This window comes from Gymnogyps californianus, chromosome 2 (genome assembly GCF_018139145.2).
Source record: "Gymnogyps californianus isolate 813 chromosome 2, ASM1813914v2, whole genome shotgun sequence".
Lineage (NCBI taxonomy): Eukaryota > Metazoa > Chordata > Aves > Accipitriformes > Cathartidae > Gymnogyps > Gymnogyps californianus.
Window position 1 is genome coordinate 105,268,209 of NC_059472.1, and position 23,843 is coordinate 105,292,051.

The following is a 23,843-nucleotide window of genomic DNA, read 5'->3' on the forward strand; positions in this document are numbered from 1 at the left end:
GGTCACTTTGAGTGCTAGCAGAATGCATAATCTAGTACACATGTCCATAATTCCATGTGCAGCTGCTCTATAATCCTGCAGAATTTAAAAAAAAAGAAAAAAAGACAGGATGGTTAGGTGCTTCAGTCATTACATTGAAGAGATGATCAGTGAAGCTAGTCACTGTCTCCTCTTCCTCCCACCCTCACTTTTGTAGCAGGATTTCCCTCTGGACAGAAACACTGTGATCGCAGATCAGAACGAGCTTTAAGCCGTATCCTGCCCTGTTAAAATTCTGTTGGAGAATGAATCACATACTGATTTGGAAAGACTTTCTCGTTTATACTGTGTGTTTCACGTTTTGTGAAAGTATTCACATTGCTCTTTTTAATTGGTTTTACTGGATGACTTTTCATTCCATGCGGGGAGAGTGCTGATTGATAAGCAAATACAAGAACTGAGACTGTCCCTCTAAAAAGGGAAAGTTAACAGCCCTCTCAGAGGCCGGTTGGCACTGTCTGCGTTATCCATTTAAACCAAGACACTGCTGCAAAGTTACATGGAGTCTTCTGCCTAAAATAGCAAATGTGAATTAACTTTTCTCACAGGGAAATGAGTATTCAAGTGGTGGGGACCCTAAACGTAGAAACAAGCTCTCCACTTTCTCACCCACTCATTTTGTCCTCAATTCAAATGTTGAACTGTGTTAAAGGAATGGTGGATCTCGTGACAAAAATGTTGTCCTACAGGATTTCATATGTATTAAGGTTTTTAGCTCGGGACATCTTTAAAGTTTCTTGCAGGTTTTAAGTCTTCCATCAGCGGTAGCTCAACAGGTCTGACTGCTCCTCGATCCCACGCTAATACCATTAAAGCAAATAACTGCTGATAGATTCTGCTTCAAAAAGACCCAATCTGTAGACTTCGTCCCTTATTAGGGGCACCTCACTTCAATCCAGTCTGTCTACTATTTGTTTGGTCTTGACTCACTTTTTATAACATTGTGAATTTAAAATGAAACAACTGCCTTTTTTCAAAAAGAGTTATTAACTGAGAAAAACCTGGAACCAGCAGCAACACAGAAAACAGCACCTGCATGCTTGGCAATAGTCTGCTAGAAACTCTCTTCACTGCATATCTTGGCAGTTGACAGCCACACAATATTAAGGCTTTGATTCTGTCTTCAAAGCCTGCGTTGCAGATGCTCCCAAGCTGTTCAAAGACTGTCTGGCCGTCAGTGGCCTTGAGTGCCCCACATGGCTGCGCTGTACTGCAACAATGGAAGCGACTGCCACCAAAGTAAGACTAGTGAGTATTTAGGACACATGCTTTTCAACAGATGGTCCACAAGCGTACAATTTACTCACAGTGCATAACAGAATGACCACAAAGCTTGTGGCATTTTCAACAAATTATAAAGCATGCTGCTTCTGCATGATTTTCCTGCATAACAAAACATTTGAAGGGGAAAAACCCCAAGAATATAAGGGAAATTGCAGGGGTGGGACCTGAGCTGTGTGCATTTTGTCTAATGCATTTATATGATGAAATGGTGACTGCAAATTAAACATGAGATAGACCAATGAACCCTCATAATTTGAATTAGCTGTTAGAAATATGGGGGCAATTTGAGGACTTACCACCATTTCAAAATGACACACAAAAAAGCTTGTGACTTGTATAAAAGGCTGTGTTGTGTTCATCTGTGTTTATTGTGTACTGTCAGCTTTACGAATTGAAGCACACAAATATGCTACTAATAAATGTACTAAATATACTTATGAGTTACAGGAACAACTTGGAAAAATAAGTGGCCCACCATTTTTCTGACATTTCAGAAAGCAAAGAAAAAACAGTATGCTAGGAAATTCAGTGTCACTTGATTCATTCTAAGAAGTGGTTATGTTTATCAAGTGATAGGTACTGAGCTTTTGGAGTATTACCTTTAGTATATTCCTGTTCTCTGTAAAAATTATGTTTTGCATAAGATACTTGCTATCATGGTTAGTAAATTGCACCAAGATTATATGGTGAGCATTCACTTGTGTGGTCAGCATTCACTTGTGTGCTCTCTCCCTTTCTCTTTCTCTCTGTTTACCATTTTGCAAAACCAGTTGTGTGTTCTGGAAGATGCTCATTGATATTTTTCTTTGTAAACAGATGAAGTGGTGCTTCATTTTGTTATATTTATTTAACTACATAGGTATTTTATCCAACAAACAGACATTTACAATAAACAATTAAAACTTCTGATTTAAGTATTGGGTTTAAGGTTAATCCTTATTGTCTGCATATTGCTTACTTATTTTCAGAAAATCTTGAAAAATCACACAATTCCTTTAGTAGCCTTTGGAATTGTCAGTTTACTTTCATTTATTTTCACTTCCTGCCCTCTTCCACCACCCCCTGCTCTGGAAACGTAATACATGAGATTTCTCTAATACATATGTACTTTTTTCCCAAGTGCCTTTAGGATCCCTGAGGGGCCACAGGTACATTGAATTTTTTCCCCTCCATTCCCAGAAGGTTTGGCACCGACTTAGCACTTGGAATGGGAAAAGTGGGAGAAAACTCCTGGAGAGGAAAAAACTACTTGTGTGTGTTGGGGGAGAAACATCAGGAAGGAAGCTGGGGAGGAGTAGAGTCACTATAGCTGGGGCTGAGGGATGTAATGAAGGTATTTAATTACTGGAGCCAAGCTGAGCTTTCATTTGTATACATTTACCCACTGATATCAGAAAGTTGAATCATATAAATGGCAGTAAAGTTTATATTGTGTTTATTTTGTTAAAACTGTTTAATGCAAACATTGGAATAAATTATGTCAAGAAAAGGTTTGTTTTTCCTGAGTACTCAAGAACCCCTCTGTATTGAGGGTAGAGAATAGATGCAGCTCCTGGTGTCCTAAGATGGGATGCATTAGATGATAAATCCATTCTACACCTGGTCACAGCAAAATGTTATCTGAAGATCAGCAAAATATTTTTTGTTCTGGAAAACAGTGGGAGTATTTTAAAAATAGCTTGATATTACACATTGGTTGTGGCTTTCATTGTTTTTTCATTGTTGTTATTTCAATGTTTTCCTATCTCGTCAAAAGAGAGTATTATTAATACCTTTCATTCAGTGCTTTTGAAGGGTGCCTGGTGGTTGTAATTCTCTGCAAACTGATTTGATGCCCAGTTGGAAGATGACACACTCGGAGAGTTGGTAAAACTGCCTTGTACTAAGGTATGCTTAAGCTGCATTTTAATGAAAGCCGAGACCTATGTGTAAGTAAGAGGGACCTCATACTGCGCTCACGTCCCTTGAAATTAGAAGATCAAGCTCAAACACTATATGAAACAGCGAAGTATAATGTTAATGAAAATGTTTCTGCTGTGCTTAGATTTTATTTCTTTTATCTTACCATTTATTTCTGTGCCTGAGTGGCAGCCTAGCAATTTGAAAAGTCTGCCTGCCTGTGTTCAATTGCCACAAATATTTTGGAAATGAATTTATTATAAAGGATGTTTGAAAAAGAAGACAAAGTTTAAGAAAACATTAGAGAACAAAATAGAGAATGTTGAATATGTTCAAAATATGTCCTCCGTATGCAATATTTGTTCTAGAAATTCCATTCCAATTTATATTTGCTCTGTCAGGGAGCATACTATACAACCAGTCTGCTTGGATCATTGCTAAGCGTCAGTCAGCTTACCAAGTAGATGCACTAAGAGACTCGTAAATACCTGCATGTCAAAGAACTGTTTTCAGACGTCATTCAGGAAATTGATGCATTTTGGAAACTTCAGGCTGAGTTACTCTGAGAGGAAAAGCAGGTCAGAAAAGGCCCACGGGTCGCCAGAAGAGAATACCAAAGCAAGGGAGTGTTAGCACTGACGGTTGCAGCTCTGGCACTTCACAGTCTGAGGAATCCTCCTACTCCCACCGCCCAGTGCTGAGGGCTCTGAGTTCAGTGGGCATCAGCATTGCAACCAGCAAAGTAAATATTGTGACTTCAATGCAGTGACATTATATGTGATCACTCAGGTCTTGACAGGTCTGTACAGTCGTGCTATTAAAGCCAGTGGCATTTACAAGCATGATTGTCTTCTCCATTTTCCACCAGCTGAACCTAAATCTTAGACATTTTCTAAATCACATTTAGAAGGAGGAGGAGCTTTTCCCCTGCAAATCTAATAGCCAAGTACACTATTCATATGTCACGGGAGATGTCCAAGGTCGTCTCCCTCTTCTGCATGATTATCAGCAGGACTTGAACCAGGCTTTCCTATGCAAGTCTGAAAACTATGGTGCTTTTGAGCCAAATTTCTTTTTCTGGTTTAGTTCATATACATTACTATATAATACAAGTTAGAATAACGGTAGAGCAGGCTTCTCACAGGAGGAAAACCTGAATTCAAATCTGTGGCCTGATTTAGAGGAGTTCCTCTGAACAGGATAGAGGATAAAGGGCTAACTCTATTAGACTACTTAAAGTCTGTGTGAAACTTGCGTAAAAATATTCCTTTGGTCTGGAATTGTCAGCTTTCTACAGTGGCATAAAACCTCCCTTGTGCAGTGTTTGTTACCTAGCCTTAGGTGACCAAATGAATATGATTCTTCCAAAACTCACGTTTCCCATCCATTACATGGCAAATCCAGGATTGTGCCCTGGGGCTTTGAATTCCGTTCAGCAGCAATACATCTGAAAGTTTAATTGCGCAGTGTGCAGCTTACATCCTTCCTGTAGCTCTAGTCCAAAGGCGTTTTCTGTTGAGAGAAAGCAGTAGCATTATCTGGTATTTATTTATTTATTTATTTAAGGGGTTTTTATATTTGCCATCCAAGATAACTGACTGTATGTGGAATATGCACCTATTAGCTGAAAAGATGATGGCATTTCCAAAGGTGCTGAACACAGTTTTTCATTATCTTCACTGGTATCTATGAGAGCTCATAATTTCTAAAATTCAGGCAATAAAGTGTAATTCTGAAGTTGTAAATGCCAAAAAAATGTTGTTTACATAATCAAATTATTACACAGGAAAAAAATGTGTTTATACAAGCCTTCAGTGTTGTGACTTTTGATCACGGTCTCAAAGCAGATGTGCTTCTTCAGTTAAACTTGAAATACACCCTGATAATACACTGGTGGGTGGTGGGGGTTTTTTTCTTTTTTTTTTCTCTCTAACAAGAAGTGAAAAATTGATGACTTGAGAGGTTTCTGAAGCACTAAGTTTTAGAGAGGTTAGTTTCTGTTTTTCTCTTTCAGTGGGAAAAAGTCATGCATTTCCCCACATAAATCTGTCATTTGACCAATGTATGTATCTATGTATGTATTCATTGAAGTATATATGAGTAATATCTTACACATATATAAAAAAGAGAAGAATCTGAAGCTGAGAAGTTGTCCACCACTAATTTTTCCTTGTTCTGAAGATGCAAGAGATAAGCCATTGGCAGAACTTTATCAGCAGTTTGGCAGAAATTTATCAGTAGTTTAACAGAAATACAGGATTGGATGAGCAGGCAGTCTGGCAGATGTGGAGTGTTTTTACATGTACCTGTTGACGCTAGTTAGCAGTGCACGTGGGTAGCGTGCATTTTTGAGATGTTACTAGTCCTTGTGCCTGGAAAAGCTTAAATTAACAAAAATCCATGGGAACAACTACTTCCCTTGCTATGATTACATGAAACAAGCTTTTTCAGATTTTGCAGGATGAGGCCTCCAACTATATGATGTGGCACTCAATGACTGTGATGTGCCAGAGTCAATGACTGCGATGTGCCAGAGTAATCCATGTAGTTTGAGGGAAGGCTGAAGGAGAAGAAAGCTCCAAAAACTGAAGTGCAGCTGTGAGCACACCTTTTCAAAACAATTAAAGTCTTAAAATGATCCTGTGTTTGGGTGCCTGGGAAGGTCTGGTCTGGTGCGTTCACAAATCAGAGATGTTCTGTAATTTCAGAATTACAGACCTGCCAGTGTTGAATGAAGACATACAGGAAATACACATTCAGTCCCACGTAAGTGTTTACAGTCCAAAGGCCATATTGCTCTATGGTTTTTAAGATGGTGTTCTCCCCTGCGTTAATTCTCTTCATGTTTATTCCCTCTTGCAGAAGAGGAGAAAACTAAATTAGTCTGTGTTTTTCTATGCCTGAGTTAGGCATGTTATTTCACGAATCCATTCATATTCAGACACCTAGTAGACAAAATCTGAAATGCACTATCACTTGAGATTGACCCCCACATTTCTGTCAATCATGGGAGTATCAGGGAAATGTATGCCATTCCTTCACAAATCGTGGAGTTTGCTGAATTTGTGTCTGAGGGCCACGGCATAGCCACCCTCCTGCAAGGTTTCCTGTTGGAGAAAGGTGCATGTTACAATTCAAGCCCTGCATTTTAAGCTGTTTTGGATAGATCTTGCAGTGTGATGGTTCTGATGAAACTGGCTATCTTGTGCACTTTACCTAGGAGAACTGTACACAGGCCTTGCTATGTGAGTAAATACTACCACCTGGCAGAGGACGGAGGACCTGACCCTTGTCTCTGTGCTGTGTCTGGCACAGCCATGAAACCAATTTTCCTTGCCAAATAACAGACCTTCTCCTTTTGGGATGGCATTATCTCACAAACTGCACTCACCAACCAGTTCCTCACCTGAGACATCCAACACCCCCCTCCCCTTCCTAACTCTTACTTCTATGTTTAGAAGTAAGAGTTATTTTATATACAACAAAATTTCAGTCTGGCCTTTTATATCTCCTGGCTTTAGACTTTCAGATGTTTTTTTTTCCTTCCCTGGAACTCATCTTAACTGGTTGAAACTTGGAACTTGTGACAGAAGGACAAACAAAAGGTGAGTTTTTGTGTCAAGTGCCCTTTGTTTGTCATTAAAAGCGTTCATGTCAAAGAGGTTTCATTGATGAACAGCCGCCTAAGTATAACCAAGTCTGATTCTGTTAGAAAGCTCCATGCAAAAAAATATCGAAGGGTGAATTTGATAAAATGTTGACAAAACTCAAGTATATTGATGATTTTAATTACCTGGTTTCTACTTACATTACATTCATACATTACTTTGGAAATGAACACTTTCTTACTTAACCCAGCCTTCATGTGGTATCTCAGACCACTGTTACCTTCTTGGTTAAACATTACTATCCTTGTTCCCTTCTAATTCAGCAAGTGTAAATAGCTGAACAAGCAAAGCTTCCAAGACTTGAAAATCAGGAAGGAAATTGGACATCCAAAGGTTTCCTGTGATTACAGTGCTTTTTATGCAGAGCCAGGAATGCTTTCTATGGAGAGCAATTTTCTCTAATAATTATTGTTTATAGGAGTTTGAAGACTGTGTTCGACTGCATTTATCTCTGCCAGAAACCATCCAAGACAAAGAGAAAGTGTAGTTGTATAATAAATTAATCAAAGTAACTGATGGCAGTTCTGGACTGCTGCATTAATAACCTGTTCTGCCCCTGTGGCAAGGATTGTCCTAATTTTTTACCTGATAGCATGGTGTATATCACAACTAATGCTTGCTATTGGGGTCTCCTGGGTGCAACTATTATGAAATTGTTGAATAGGAGCAGCTGCTACGAAGAAGATCAGTGGTAGGAGTGAATATTTTTATAGAGGAATAGTTTGATTTAGTTTACCTTTTGGTCTGTGGAAGAAATGAAAATTCTAATTAGTTTACCAGTATTCATCTCTCTAATCAAGCCAATTTGTATATTTTAAAGCTATCAAAAGCGTTTAGTACACACGTTCAAAATATGTTGCTGTTAGAAATTTGAAAGCAATTGAGTAATCCATTACAGGAAAGCTTTAAATGGTCGTATTTGTTTCTGTCCATATCAAGTAGTTTCCTATGGTCATCCTTTCAGAAAATCCGGTGCCCTGGGCCACTGAAGAACAATCTGAGGAGGAAATGTGCTGCCCATTGCGGCGCTGCAGTGTTTCCACTCATCTTCCTGACCCGTAAATAAAACCTGCTCTGAACAATGATGGGGTGATGTTGAATATAACACAGTAGGGTTGCACGTGGTGTTTTGTGAAAGAAATCTTGGGAAGTGAGTCAAACTTTATTCAGAGCTCTGGATGCTAAATTTATCAGAAAGTGTTGAGCCAGTTTGGCGTTATAGAGCAGCTGGGCTTTAGTCCACATTAAAAAGCACTTATCTGTCGGTTCTCAGTTTCGTGTCCTACATCTCTCTGAAAGAAACAAATTTGTGAGGTCAAACGAAGTGGTGAGGGAACTGGGCATCCGCTTAAAGAAAACCAGCAAACAAACGCTACGGCTTGTGTGCTGGGAGTCAGAGAAGGGCAGCGCGCCGACGTGCCCCCGCCGCGCCCCCGCGGCTCCCGCGGCGCTGCGCTGCGTGGAGCGGAGGATGCGCTGGGGGCGGCGCTGGGAGCGGCGCTGTGCGTGCGAGAGGCGGCGTGAGCCGCTGCGAGAGCCGGGCGGGGGGGTGGGGAGAAAAAAGTCAAATTCAAATGAGGTGGAGTCAGCAGAGCAGGGATGCGCTGAATGGGCAGTCTGGCTGAAGAGCGAGCGGCAAAGCTAGCCCAACAACAATCGGGGAATTATTTTCCGCCCGGATGGAGTGAACTCTGTCTGTCTTCAGCTGAGTGGCTGTATTGAGAGCGGGAGCCTGGTTTTCTTTCGCTGCAGACACTGGAATCCTCTTTGCTGTGAAGTTTTAACGCGCGGGGGAGAGCGGATGGTATTAGAGCTGGCAAATGTGGGAAATGGCTTTTCCCAAGCCTCTGCGTGGCGGAGCAGCTCGCCTGGCTGCTGCGCTCCCCTGAGCCGCAGACAGCATGCGGCGCGACCGGCTTAGCAGGAGGGAACAAAGATTTCGCACAGCCCATGCTCCGTGAGAGAGCTTCTGTCATGATGGCTTCCACAGGTAGGTTCTTGATTTCCTGCTCGCCGCCTTTTTTGTGCGTTTTTCTCAGTCTGAAAACTCGTTTTGTGGGGCTTGTGTTTCACTGGCCGCCTTCCTAGCACCGCGCAGCGGCAGTGAAACGTGATCTACGCTCTGTGTGTGTACGTTTGTCAGGGGTGCGAGAAGTGGGGGAAGGCGGGGGTTAAATAAAGCAAGCAACAAACTGCCTCGGCAGTGCACTGTTGGAGCTCCCGGGGTCGCTCGTGCAGGTCGCGGGGGGGGTGGGGTGTTCATGGAGCATGGGGTGTGCTTCTGTGTTGGTTGCAAACTCTGAAGAAAAGAAGTAGGGGGAAGAATTATGCCTTGTGTGGTTGTGTAGCAACATTTGGAGTCCACAGAGAAATTGAAAAGCTTTGCAGACAAGGAATTTTGTCAGTATGAGCTTTTTTCCTGTGATCGTTAACGGAGTGACAGAGGGCATGAGGCAGGGTTCATGAACTTGTGAAGTTATTTTTCTGCTGAGGAAGACTTCTGATTTTTTGTGTGTGGTGGTGGGTTTTTTTCAAAATAGAAGAAATGGGGACTGCCTGGAAAGTATATAATTGCTGACTACGTACAAAAACTTTTTCTAGGCTGATTCTTTTTCCTCCCCCAAGGAGTTCCTAGTAATGTTATAGCAGCATTAAATTTCCTTTAAAAAGCATGAAAAATGAACTGACTTTCTAAACATAAGTCTTCCCTGAACGAGGAATATCACATAGTTTTCCTGCTTTCTTGCTTAATGAGAAAAACAGTGTATTGTGCCACTAGCACTGGCAGAGTAATTTTTCTGATTCAGGCAGTACGTGTAAAATACTCTCGCTTTCTTAGTCCAGATCTGTATTTTCCATCAAAATAAAATACAGTCCTAGAGCAGCCAACTATCACACGGTATGATGTGCAGGATGCACCAGAATACTTTAAGGAGCCTGATTCTTCCGGCCTTACTGCAAACAATTTTTCTGTTCAGTCAGTAGTAGCAGATGCTTGTGTAAGGACTGCAACCCTAAAAGGAGAGTTACTGAATCACAATTCTTAAGAGACAGACCAAGAAAACACTTAATAGCTTCACTTCTCAGTCCTGTTACAAGATGCTGAACAACACTGAAGATAAACTGAACTGAGTTTGTTTTTACCTGTTTCAATTCCAGATTATTAAAAGCAGCTTCTGAAAAATTAGTTCCTTTTCTGGTTCTAAAATGAAAATGGTTTAGGTATACCACTTCAAAACTAAAGAGCAGCCCTCGCTTTTGGTATTCAGGCTGCAGTGAGCTGGGTTCAGCCATTTATTACAGACAAGTGACTCCAGAAAAGTGAACAGGTTGAAGAGGGTTGTATTTAGGCAGGATTTTTCTGACAGTAGAAGAGCAGGACCAAAGTGAGACTTTTGGTAGAAAGTCCGAACATCAGTTTGATTGCTTCCATTCCTCCTGCTAGGTAAGTACTCCTCAGACATCAAAAGCTGCATAGTGGGACCTCTCTGGTGCCTGCTGGCACCAGGAAACTGCACTGAGACAGGAAAAGGGGAGTTCAAACTCCCTCTTTCCCTCTTTTTTATCTTAGGAAGAATAGATAGGATCGTACCACGAAATTGAAAATTTCACTGATGGGTCCTGGTGCTTGCTTTCCAGGAATGCCAGAAAGTCAGCCCCAACCTCAGTCCCTTCTTCGTTCACTCAGTATTTATTTGCTCCAGCTTGCCCTCCCTATCCCCACCCTTGCCCCCTTTACATTAGCTTTGCAGTGGATCTGTCAGTAGGCATGAGTTGCTTTTTTCAGTTCAGCACAGACAAGCCGGACCTGCATCTCCTACATCTCAAGCAATTTTAATAGCTAATGAACTTCGGCGCACAGGGCAGACGTTTTACTCTCTCTTTTCTTGAAAGGTGCTTGGTCTTTCAGGGCATTCTGCCTGAAAAAGTATTACTATTCATTTTGAAGGTACCAGTTTGTACACTTCTGATTCCTAGTGATTTTTTTCCCTCTCTAAAACTATTGCAGTTTAATTTTACAATTTGATGAAAATTGTCGTATTCAGCAATGTGAATATCTGAAATTCCATTATGAGATAAACCACGATAAGAATGGAATTGGCTGTCTCTAAAGCCACTTAACTAATTTGCTGTGAAAACTTAGTGTGGGCATGTTAATAATTATATTCTAATTGTTTTGTTGGATTGTTTTTGTTCATCACCGAATGATCTGCTGTACTTAAAGGCAGAATAGTAGTGCTCTTATTTATGCATTATGGACTGACAGTGGCTCTGTCCTAAAGAGTGTTTTAATCAATGTCACATTTTATCTTTGCATGTGACCCGGATGGCTTGAGGAGATGCCTCCGCAGCTGATTTGCATTCCTAAGACAGCAAAGCTATGCTTAAAGTCAATAGCAGAGCATCTGCAAGATCTTTTAAAATACATGAGAAGACATGTGCAACTGATTGCTTTAGTCCCTGGGGAAGTTTCTTTTTTTTTTCTGGTACTATTTGGGAAAATAAATTAGTATAAGAAAGTTCTTCAGAAAGGTGTGATAAGAATTTTACTGCTTTGAAGATGCTGTATGGCCAAGTCTATGCAGCAAATATGAGTTACTTGTATTTTGGTATTTTTGAATTGAATGTGTGATACCAAGCGTCTGTAAAATGGTTTAAGGGTCTGTCAATGGAATGGCTATTTCCTCAGTAGAAAAGAAACCCAATAGTAAGATCTTCAGGGCAGGGACTGTGGGTGGGGGAAAGTGGGGTCTGGTAAATCATCCTTTTGATACTTATCCCTGTGCAGACAGGGGCAGAGGGTAAGTGCAATTAATTCCCTCATCCTAAGGTTGCCTGGAGATAAGCTGACCCCTGGCACAGCTTCAGAGGCTGCATTTGTTTGTTACTGGCAGGACCCTCTGTGGGCCGTTATGGGAGCTAGAAGTTGGCAGAGTGCAGGAATGTCCCAGTGTGCACCCACTCTTGTCATGCATCTTTCCAACAGGCCAGAATTTCCCGTGGAGGTGGCGAAGCGCCAGCCTTGCTCACCCAGTGCTTGCTGGGGAGGGCTGCTGTGCCAAGGATATTTCCTCAAGGGGCAGCATGGATGATTTGCAGCCCTCTCTAGGCATAAGGCAAGAATGGATTTTTTAATTCTAAATACATTTGAAAGGTTCCCAAAACAGAATGAACACTTTCTAAATGCACACAATAAATAATCAAGAAGCCTTCAGTACTGCAGTGTAGCTTACCTTTAATTACTAGCAGTTTGGGTTCTAACTGTTGAATGTATTATTTTTTCCACCAAATAAATGTCTCTGAAAAATACGTTACCGCCTCTCCAGATCTGCTGTTTTATTTCCCAGGTTGTCAGTCACCACATTATTGTGTTTTCTGTAAGAGCCAAACATGTAATACATATTCCACTGAGATCCTTCTCAGTACTGTTTAATGAAGCAACTGAAGCTGACCTTTCCAGTGCAGAGAGGTTAGTATGTGGATGCTAGAGCCACCATCTTCACAGCTTCTCCAGGTTCAGCCCGACTGATTTAGTTGCTTGCAAAGAGAGTTAATCCACTCAAACAGGCATTAGCAGAATCTCCAAGCCATAGTAACTTTGTCTTTTCCTTCACAAGCATGAAAAAATCCTGTTATGTCTGTTTGCTATTGGTGGGTTTTTGAAAAGTGGGGGAACTGCAGGTGCCTCTGTGATGGTACGATTTTGGCTCATGACACGTTCTCCTTCTGAAACAACATAGGCAATTGTGAAGAAGAGTTTATGGATGTGCATAAAACCTAGCAGATTCCAGGCCAACAGAGAAACTGCCCCTGTTCCATCCATGAAAAAAAACAACACAAAAACCCAAAAAGTAAAACCCCCTCTTTTTATCCCTGAACTGCATGCCCTTTTTTTCTGTCAGTGTGTTAGACCAGTGGTCTCCAAAGTGGGGTGTGTGCATCCCAGATGATGCACAGGATGATCCATTGGGGTGTGGGAAAAAAATGTTAGAACTTCAGTAGTACATGTATACAATGCATAATTAAATAAATATACATATATTGGGGGTGTGTGTTCAAAAATTTCTTATTGATGGGGTACGCAACTAAAAAAGTTTGGAAATTACTGCATTAGACTCTTCTGCATGAGGAGATTAGTGTTACCATAGAAAGGTAGAAATTATGTTTGGGAAGCACCTCTGGGGCTGTGTAGTCCAACCTGTGACTCAGAACAGGACCATCACACGTACTGGATCCTGCTTTGTCTGAGTCAGGAAAACCCCTCCTGATGGAGGTTCCACCACAACCCTGGTTAACCTCTTCCAGGGTTGCACTGCCCATAGTGACAAAGACTTTTTTGATACCTAGTGAGAATTTCCCAAGACCTTTTTGTGTGTCACTACTGAGAAGAATTTGGCTCTGTTGTCTCTTCTGGTAGAGAAGAGACCCTCTTCTAGTAGTTTTAGGCTGCTTTTAGATTCCTCACCTAGTTGCTTTTCTTCTCCAGACTAAACAATCCCGGCTCCATCATCCTGTCATCATGGGTTGTGTGAGCAAGGCCCCTGGTCATCTTGGTAGCCTTCCACTGCATCCCTTCCAGTTTCTCATGTTCCTGAACTGGTGGCCTAAAACTGAGCTTAGTATTCCAGGTGAAGCTTTCCCAGCATCAAATACAGAGGGGTAATAACCAACTTCCTTTGATCTGCTGGCCATGTTCCTCCTGCTATAGCTCAGTATGCCTTATTTTGGATGAGAGCAAAGTGAAGACACTCTTTCAGCCTGATACCCACTGCAACTCCTGATCCTTTTCAGCAGGGCTACTAATTACCAGTTGGATCCCAGCCTGTGTTGTTGCAAGGTCTTGTTCTGCCCCAGGTACAGATTTTTGTTATTTCATATTGATCTTATTTAAGATTTCTGTTGGTCCAGTCCTCAAGTTCCATTGCCAGTCTTAAAGATGGGCTTAATATTATCCCTTTTGTAATTATCAGTGTGGTTCAGTGAAGCAGAGTCATTGGTATGGACATTAACCCTTAAGTTCTCAGATTTTCTTAAGAAAATTAAGAAGGTGGATTTCCAAATTTCTTGTGAATTGATAATATTCAGTTGTGGAAAGGGGAGTTAATCTGAGGAAAACAGGGTCGTTATACTCTAGTTGCTACACCTTTGTTTTTGCTGTCTAAGGTGAAGTAAAAAGCAAAAAAACATGAAAGGAAGATAAAAACTGTGTTAGTATTTTAGGATTATTTTTTCTAAATAAATTAGAGTTTTGAAGAAATACTAGGAAAAGCCAGGGTTCTGTTGCTGTAGTCAAAGTCAGTAAAATAGCTGACCAATCTTACAGTATAAAATCCAGTTTATTTATAAAATATAAATGTTGCAGATTTTCATGCTTCCTCAGAGCTCCGTGGCAGTGGAGACTTTATATAGCTTGGTGACTATGGTGGGCCAAATGACAAGGTGCTGATTCAGCATTTGGTTGCTGCAGATTTTGGGGGGGAGATGGCCGGAACGAAAAGTAAGCTAATGATGACAATCATTATCTCAGTCTACAAGTTGTTATTTGGAAAGCTTCTTAACAGGTACCTGTTTTCTAAAATATAAACTCTCGAAATCTATCCTATGAGAAATGTGAAGAGCATAAAGCAATTAACTTCTTTTTTGAGGACAATGAACAGGAAGGTGTTTTGTTGCTGCCTGGGGTTGTTAGGGGTTTTGCTTTCAGTGTGTATGGCTTAGGTCTGCTTACTTGTGTTTTAACTCTTCTCAACCAAAAGAAACAGTAATACAGTAAATTAGCTGTTGTTCTCAGAGCTCTTTGAAACACTTAAGAAATAATGGTGGAAGCTGACTAGCAGCAACAGCTTGGGGGAATTTAGCCCTGAATGAGAGATGGAAGAACTTGTGTTGGAAAGGATAGCGCATACTATGCAAAAGAGGTAATAAAGTTATTCCCTTCCCTGGCGGCTGAAATTATAAAAGACAAGATCTTAAGCATCTTTCATTGATTTCCACATATTCTATGGAACGGAAGGAACAGTGGGACCAAAGTTGATGGGTTTCATGGAAGGGAATAATTTGGTTCACTGTGGTTTTGTGAGGTTGAAAGCAGAATATAGAAAGTATAAAAGGTCAAAGTTTCAGTAAAGTCAGTAGTTTGCAGACTGACTGAAAGCAAGAGAGAATTTCAGCATTATCTCAGTCTCTTACTAATTTTGGCACCTTAGCATTTGGAAAAGCAAGAGAGAGAGTGAAAGGGAAGATGGCTATCCCGTAAGAACCTTACAATGCTAATGGACTTGGAAAGGTGTTAGTTTGTAAACTGGTTCAAGTGGGCCATCTTGCTGTCTCCTTTCTCCATATGCAGGATTTTTAATTCTGGCCTTCCTCGTGAGCTCTGTAGAGGTTCCTAAGGAGTTCCTTAGCTTTACCAGTGCCAATTCTGTTGTTAGCACTCTGTCAGCTGCTGGAGGGACTGTTTTTCCAGGGAGCCAAATCCTTTTGTCATGAATTCACTGTTTCCAGGGTTTCTGGCTTTACGTAGTAGCATAAGCCTTTGCTACTCCATACTCACACTGTACAGTTGGAATTGTTCTCTCCTTTTCACTTCATTCGGTCCAATTAGCTGTCACTGGATGTTGCATGTCAGTACCTCTCTTCCACTGAAGCTCTCTTCCTTGCTCCAATTTTTTCTTTGAAACTGTGATTTTCCAACTAATCTTTCCGTCAACATTTCCCTTGCTGAAATATTGGCAAAATGTCTTAGAAGAACTAAAATTGTGCCTACTCAGTATCATTAGCTCTGTACTTTGCTTGTTGGTGTTTTTGCTTTCATTGATTGTTAACCTGATAAAGCTTTCTCCACTTTTTTCCTTTTGTAGATTTTAAGGTTTGGAAAGAAACAGATCTAAACAAAACTCTTTAATAAAATGTGCTTAAGATCTTCATCTGGTACTTTTTGTCTTACTGATATACTTCAAGCTGATATACTTCAAGCTATGGAACCATCCACTGTGTCTCTAGATAGGTTGTTCTGATGCTTAATACTAAAGGCTAGGGTTTTCTTCGATCCTTGCTTTACCTTTCCGTGTACGTGTAACATCTCAGCTCTGAGTTGAGCCTAAATCTTCTGCAAGATGTTCAGGTGAATGGCAGAGTAACTTGCTTAAGGAGTAATAAAATTTAATATTGGAAAAGGGAAGTGGTCATCTTTTGACCCTTGGTCTCCTGGATAAAATAAAGTTGTATCAGCAGAGACTATTGTCATCGAAACTCTTACGGTTCCCTAAATGTGGGAAGGAGGAATGAACAGCTCAGCACTGTGGTGGAGTTTACTTTGGCAGTAATGTAAACTCCAAATGGTAGTTGGAGCCAGTTGCAAAATGCCATGGAGTTTTTGGTGAATGCTGGGGAGTACCATGTGCTTCTTTTCAGAGGTGTTTCAAAGGGAAGATGATCTTGAGAATGCTTGTCTGGTAGGACAAGTCCAAGGTGAGTCCTGGGAGAATGAGAAATATCAAGTCCTTAGTGGAACGCAACCATCCAAAACCAAAAAAGTACTTCTGCCATGTAGAGAAGATACCGAATGTTCTTCCATTACATTCCTAGATGCCTTCAGTTCTGTCTTTGTAGGTGAGTTTGTCAGGAAATCTGTCTAGAGGAATGGGCTCATCAGCTGTTCATGTGAACAGTGAGAGGTGGAGGCAGAGGGACCTCTGAATGACAGTGTTGATATGAGGAATGTTTCACAGCCACACCTGATATGGCTTCTTGCAAGCCTTTCATTAGGCTAGATTTTTTCATCATTGCTGAAGCCATCAAAGGATGGATCAAGAAATAGACTGCGAAATTTAGTGCAAAAGTATTGCACAAAGCTTCTTATCCCTTCTGCTGCTCGTTAGGGCTGGCAGTGGCTCCAGTGGCTCGGTTACTTTGCCTTACTTTAGAGCAATATGCTTTTCTGTGTCCATTCAGCTTTTAGGCTGGCCTGAGATAGTTTGGGATTGGTCAGCTCAGGGTTTTGGGAGCAGAACAGTGACTTAGAGCTCCCTTTCCCCAAAAGATGTAACTGAGGATCTTGACTGGAGTTTTCAAGCTTATGCAATGCATGTTGGCTATCACCTTCTCACAAAAAGGACTACAAAGATGGGAATGTATGAGAAGCTGCTAAAATACAAGGTATGACAGTGGAATCACTGCTCCTTTCACTTCCCTGCCATTGTTGGACCATTGTCTCCAAAGCTGTGAGCTGATTTTGCCCTTCAGCTGCCACAAGAAACAGGAAAAGGAACATTTTTATGTATCTTTTATCTGGACCATGGTGTGGGTTAAACCACTCTGGGGTTTGTTGGTGGATATTTTTTTTTCAGGGTTCCTTTTTTGTTTTAACAGATTTAGTGGATTAAAATACAAGTTAATCTATAACATCTTACTTTATATAGCTGTGTCCTAGGCACATCCAGGAGTTTCTGCTTACAACTGAAAGAAGCTTGCAACTTTAACAAGTATTTGCCCTTTGCTGCCAAGTGGGACAGTAGAAGAGTGACCTGGATATTTTTCTGCCTTGCATGTGGGGACAATAGTATTCGTTTTCTTCCTTAATGTCACTTTTCAGTAGTGTATGATGCAAAGAGTCTAGTTCGTCTCTTAGGTTCTGCCTGTAAAGTTGATGATCAGTGATAGTAAATGTAGATATGCAGGTGTGACCCGGGTGCATGAAGAGACATGAACATGAATGATCCTGGTTTTGTCATGTCACTTCTTTAAGTAGGGAGCTGCACTTCTACATTGTGTTCTCACAGATATAACGGCATAGATTTATTAGGGGCCTGCAGCAGGAAGCACCGATGCTTTGCAGCCATCATGCCAGGGGAGTTCATACCATGCATGGAAATCCTGTAGAAGCTATGAGATTGCACTGAGTTAATGATTCCATGAGATAAAGGGTTAACAGCTGACCAGTGAGTGTGGACTCTGCATCAGACAATAGAGAGGACATAGCTGAAATATTCAGCAAGCTTGTTTTTAATTGAAATATAAACAAAGCTGCTTTCATGGGAAGTGCCTTTCAGATATACTTGTTCCTAGCCTGGGAAGAGTTGTACAGAGTTTGCGTTCTTTCTGCAGATTACACGCCTGGCTGCCAGTGGCTTTTCACTCTTAGTATAGTATTTTACACCTGTGAAAATTGGGTATGAAAAGAAATGCTGCATCTGTGAGTGTGGCAACGGTCCTTCCCTCATGCAGCGTTCGGTGCTCTAAAGGTAATAGCAACAGTCTAAGGCCTGAAACAGGGAAGAATCAAGTCTTGGTCCATTTCTTCAAGCAAGTGCTGTTACTGGTGGGAGGAGAGGACTTTGCTGTGTAAATGCTTTAAATTAACTCTTATGCACATAGCTGAGATTGCATTAGAGTGGGAGAAGATTTTAAGCTATTTCAGAGGGAGTGCGACTCCACTTCCTGCCCCCAGGTTCTTGGTAACTGGACTCCCGTGACTCCCCTGTATAGTCTGGTATCAGAGGAACAGACATAGGGGCACGAAAAGAAGCAAGCATATGGAGTTAAGCTTGTGATCATAATTCCTATGCCTGCAGGGAATGCATTAACCTCTCCCATACAGTAGCAGAGTCATCTCAACCTGCAGTATAATTGGGGAGCATCTGCAGGTTCATGTGCAGAGATGAGATGTCTGTTGTACTTACGATATTTTGTCTTACAGATGCTGCTCTCGGTAGATTCATCTGCTTTTAGTCTGCGAAAGTTGTGTTTCTGGGGTGGCTCTAGTGGTCTTCAGATGTACAACATTAGTTTGACCAACCCACCTTCAACGAGTCAGCTTTTTCTCAGATAATAGTTAAGACAAAGTAATATTACTTTATTTTATATTAAAATCATTGCTTAAGGCTTAACATCAGTCTTTATAATACCTGGGTAAACAGTCAATCTTTGTAATACTTGCATAAACGAGCACCACTGATTTCAGTAGGAATATGGCCTAAGTCATGGGTTTATGCAGCCATCTTTTTCTGACTGTGTTTCTATGAGTATGAGAATGACTGATATATCTAATCTATTAGATAGATACAGATTGAGATTTCTCTAGGTCTTCAACACCACACGCATTTCTGCAGTATTTCCTTAAAGTTCACCTTTATGGATGGCATGGATATAGTTAAAGTAATGGGTATAGTTAAAAGACAGTGTTGCAGTTTTCTAATGTTTCCCTCATCCAATTACATGTTTGTTCTGTACAGTATGTCTGCTATGTGAGGAATTCAAATGGTTTTCAGTCAGGGCACTGATTTGCAGATTTTCTTATCTCAGGCATTTCTTTTAAGTACCTTGCACCCTCCTCATTCAAATAATAGCAGAGCCAGGCTCTGCCGTGAATTGAGGGGGAAAGAATTTATTTAGACTTGTTTCAGTGGTGCTTACAGAAATAGCAAGAAGCTTCCTCCTTTTTACATTAGAAAGATTTCCTTACAGAAAAGATGCATTAATATGATCTTAACTCTTTGTAGGACTGGAATTATTCCATAACTTTCTTCTGTATTTTTTCTCCCTCAATCTTTTGAAGTGTATCTACTCAAGAGACAGGAATTAGAGATTGTTTCATCTGTGATCATCTTACTGGGTTCCAGTCCTCCAAGTGTTGAGGTCAATGAAACTATTCAGGTGTATGAAGCTATTCAGATGCACAGGCATTTGCAGTATCTTAGTGCATGGCCTTTTCTGTGGTAGAAAATAGTGCCGTTGAACCTGGGCTTATGTGAATAGGTGTTGGATTGCTTTAGACTATACCAGAATAATTAAATGTAATCCTCATTAGAGCTTGACTGGTTATTAAAATGTGTCTATAAAGAAGGGGATTAAACTGTTCTTGTATAAAGCTCTTCAGTAATAGCATCCACATTATTCCTTATCCAAATGCATCTGTTTTAAGTATATCCCATAGTATTTATGTCCAGTATAATTACGTTGAACGTATTTTAGGCTTGAATCAATTTAGAAACCAATTACTCTGATGCTATTTGCAAGCTACTAGAAAAGAAAAGTTTACAGTTGCTTTACTTTTTTGTCTGTGTGGTGTGAACAAAGTCACATGTGAAATCTGTAGCTGCACGGGTAACTAAACCCCGTGCTGCTCTGTGCTGCTCAACTGACTTTCAGCCCCAGTTCTGTCCTTTTCTCCTCATGTGAGCAGAGGAGTGAGAGAAGACTGGCTCCCTCATCTTCATTCCCTCCCATCAGGTTTTTATACACAGTGATAATACACCCATGAGCTTTCTGTTCTCCAGGCTGAACAGTACCAGCTCTCTCAGCCCCTGCTGCTAGGAAAGATGCTCCAGTCCCAGTGATGCTCCAGGCATCTTTGTGGCCTTGTGCTGGACTTGCTCAAGCAAGTCCATGTCTCTCTTGTACTAGGGAGCCCAGAAATGGGCACAGCGCTCCAGATGTGGCCTCACTAGTGCTAAGCAGAGAGGAAGGATCACCTCCCTTCACCTGCTGGCAACACTGTTTCTGATGCAGCCGAGGACACTGTTGACTGCCTTTCCCATGAGGTTGCATTGCTGGCTCATGGTCAGCTTGCTGTCCACCAGGACCCCCAGGTCCTTCTCTTCAGAGCTGTCTTCCAGCCCGTTGGCCCCCAGCATGTACTGGTGCCTGGGATTATTCCTTCTCAGGTGCAGGAGTTTGCATTTCCCCATGTTGAACTTCTTGAGATTCCTTTTGGCCCATTTCTCCCACTTCTAAATGGCAGCACAACCGTCTGGTTTATCAATCACTCCTTACAGTTTTCTGTTGTCTGCAGACTTGCTTATGAAACTTTATCCCATCATCCAGGTTGTTAATGAAGGTATTGAACAGTATTGGCCCCAGTATCAACCCCTGGCATATAATGCTAGTGACTTGCGTCCTAGTGGACTTGGTGCAGCTGATGACAAGCCTCCGGGCCCAGCCATTCAGCCAGTTTTCAGTCCACCTCACTGTCCGCTTACCTAACTCATGCTTTGTCTGCTTGTTTATGAGGATGTTATGGGAGACCGTGATAAAAGTCCTATTAAAGTCAGGATAAGCAACATCCACTGCTCTTCCCTTAGCCATTAAGTTAGTCAGTTCACTGAAGAAGGCGATCAGAGTGGATAAGCATGATTTCCCCTTTGTAAATCCATGCTGACAACTCTCAGTCATCTTCTTTTCCTTCATGTGTTTGGAAATGGTTTCCAGGGTTAGTTGCGCCATCACCTTCCCAGAGACTGAGGTTAGGCTAGCCAAGCCTTCAGTTCCCCAGATCATCCTTCATGTCCTTCTTGAAGATAGGAGTGACACTTGCTCCCTTACAGTCTTCAGGAATCTCTCCCAGTTGTTGTGACCTTTTAAAGATTATCAAGAGTGGCCTTGCAGTGGTATCAGCCAGCTCCCTCAGCTCTTATGGGTGCAGCCTGTCAGGCCCCAGTGGACTTACATATGCCCAGTTTGTTGAAGTGCTCCTTTGCTTGGTCCGCCTCCACCGAGGGTAAGTTTTCCTTGATCCAGATTTTTCCTATGGTCTCAGGGACTTGAGATTCCCAAGGGCCTGTCTTACTGATAAAGACTGAAGTGAAGAAGGTTTTGAATACCTCAGCATTTTCCGTGTCATTTTCCACCAAGTCCCATGCCCCATTCAGCAGTGGGCTGAATGGGTGGGCTGAATTAATACTCCAATTTTCTATCACTTTGGTGTTTAAGTGCACACTGACGATGTGTAGTCACATAGGACACTGGACTAGACATATCTGATTAACACCGGACTGTGGAATGCAAAACAACTTGGAACAGACGGGTCTGTTCTCATCTTTAGGGCTAGAGAATGTACCCTGGAGAACTGATCAAACAGTTTGAGTAGTGCAATTCTGTAATCTTTATTCCCTCTGCCATTTGTCCTGTTGGATGTTTTCAGCAATCAACGTAATGTTGTGAAATAAAATGTTACTGCTCAAACAAATAAAACCTCTTCTTTATAGTCCTATGAAGAGAAAAACAGATTGTTTATAAACACTTCTTTCAGTACAAGGTCCGTAAAAATGTGAGTTGTTTTTTAACTTGCCTTTTACTTTGTTTCCTTTGCTGCAGAATCTCGAAGTTGCACAGAAGCCATTAACCACTCTATGGTGATGTCTGACAGCACTGCGGGCACTAGCCCTGCTTTGCTGAGGGCCAACATGCAGATGGATCCCTCCTTTCAGCGCTGTTTTGCATCTTCGTGTACTGTTTCAAGTAACAGTCCTATCCCAGGGGGAGAAAGGTAGGAAAAGATTCTCCTACCTTATTGTTTAGTTCTCATAACTATAGTTTACAGCCAAGATGTTATGCTTGCATCTTCATTGCAGAGCATTTACCCAAGAACTTCAAGTTTGGTTGTGACATTTAATCATGATGATGTCCACCAGCTGGAATTTACCACATACACAGATGTTATTTATACGTCAGGGACACAATTAGCTTTGAAGATAAATAGGAATACAAAAATAAATAGGAATTTATAGCTCAGTTACTTTATTATGTGCTAGCACAAGCTCATACATATTTTCCTGTGTGCTTAACCAGCTTCTCTAATGCTTTACTGAAAAGCATTTAATGAAATTTCACATTGGAATACGTTGTATATGAGAGAGAGGGAGCACTCTTTTCACTGCAGTACATGCGTTTCTAGTCAGTAAAATGTCAGAGGATTTGTTTTTGGTAGTGAATAGCTGACTCCCTTTCGACTGCTCAGCAGGCTGAGAGATTTTATGATTTCACATTTGTATTGTGGTAAACATGTAGGGCTCTGGACCAGAGCTTGAATAGTATAAATTTACAAAATAGTCCTTGTCCCAAGGAGCTTACAGCATAAGATGAGAAATAACAGGAAACATAGCAAACAAACAAGGAGTCCCAGGTTACTGTTAGAAGGTTCAGAAGACCATGGCAATGAATGGTCAGTCATTAGTTGTGTCCTATATTTACTTAATAGGTGAGGTGTTATGTTACAGCTGATTAGGTTTCCTTCTCTATCACTCTGCAACAACATTCCTTTGTGACTAATTATCCTATTCTTGTTCTTGGATAATTGGCTCCTTTTTCGCAGTCAGTATTTGGAATGCTGTTGGTTGGTGTGTCAGACTCTCAGTGAGGACTTCAAGTATGTTGATACCTATCTAATTGATTCCATTTCATTTTCAGTCAGTACTTTGGCTGTGAAAGAATGTTTTTGTTTTGTGATTATGAATGTGAATCATAAGACTGAACAAAGTATGTTAGTATTTTCTGAGGAGGAGGCAATGTAACATTTCATTAGAAGTGGATATGAATTAAAAGCTTATCAGGCAATGTAGTCATTATCAAGTTTACATTCCTACTTCAAACTTTATCTAGAAAATTCTGTTCCCTTCTTTCTAAATATTTTTTCTGTCATTTTTCATTTCATCTAGCAGATAGCTACAGCTGTGAGTTGTTTTTTTTTTTTTTCTTTGAATGATGTCTTCTTCCATTTGCTTCCCTTCCATTTCTTTTTGGCCCTTCTACTTTGATCTGTTCAAATCTACTAGTGTCCATTTCCACAGTTCCCTTTTAATTAAAAATCCTTTCTTTTTTTATATATCTTATGTCAGCTCTTTTCCCTTTGCATCTCACAATGAGTTTGTTCTCTCTACATTTGCTGTTGCTGGTAATGTTTTCCAGCTACAGTCTAAGGGCATTCCACTTTTAGAAACAAGGAGACAATTTAAACTTTTATCACATGGTTTCATCAGAAGCTTAGTTTGTCTTGTTTAGAAGGATATTTATTATTCTTCACTTGAGCAGGTGGAATTGCTACCCAGTAGAAAAATGTAATGTTTACTGTTGAAATATTTAATTCTATCAATCAAAATGATTCCATCATCAAATAAATTAACCACTGGACCTGCCTCCCTTTTTTCATATAAATGGTATTAAAAGGGACCTAGTCGA

The 23,843-nt window shown here is 40.9% G+C and overlaps 1 protein-coding gene across 5 annotated transcripts in view; it reads left to right on the plus strand.

The window, feature by feature from the left end:
• TNS3 (tensin 3) overlaps positions 1 to 23,843 on the plus strand; it is a 237,686-nt gene that overhangs the window by 192,068 nt on the left and 21,775 nt on the right. For all 5 annotated transcript variants that reach the window (XM_050892614.1, XM_050892617.1, XM_050892615.1 and 2 more), the window contains one exon: positions 21,984 to 22,155. In XM_050892614.1, coding sequence (XP_050748571.1) covers positions 21,984 to 22,155 — 172 coding nt within the window. The remainder of the gene's footprint in view (positions 1 to 21,983; positions 22,156 to 23,843) is intronic.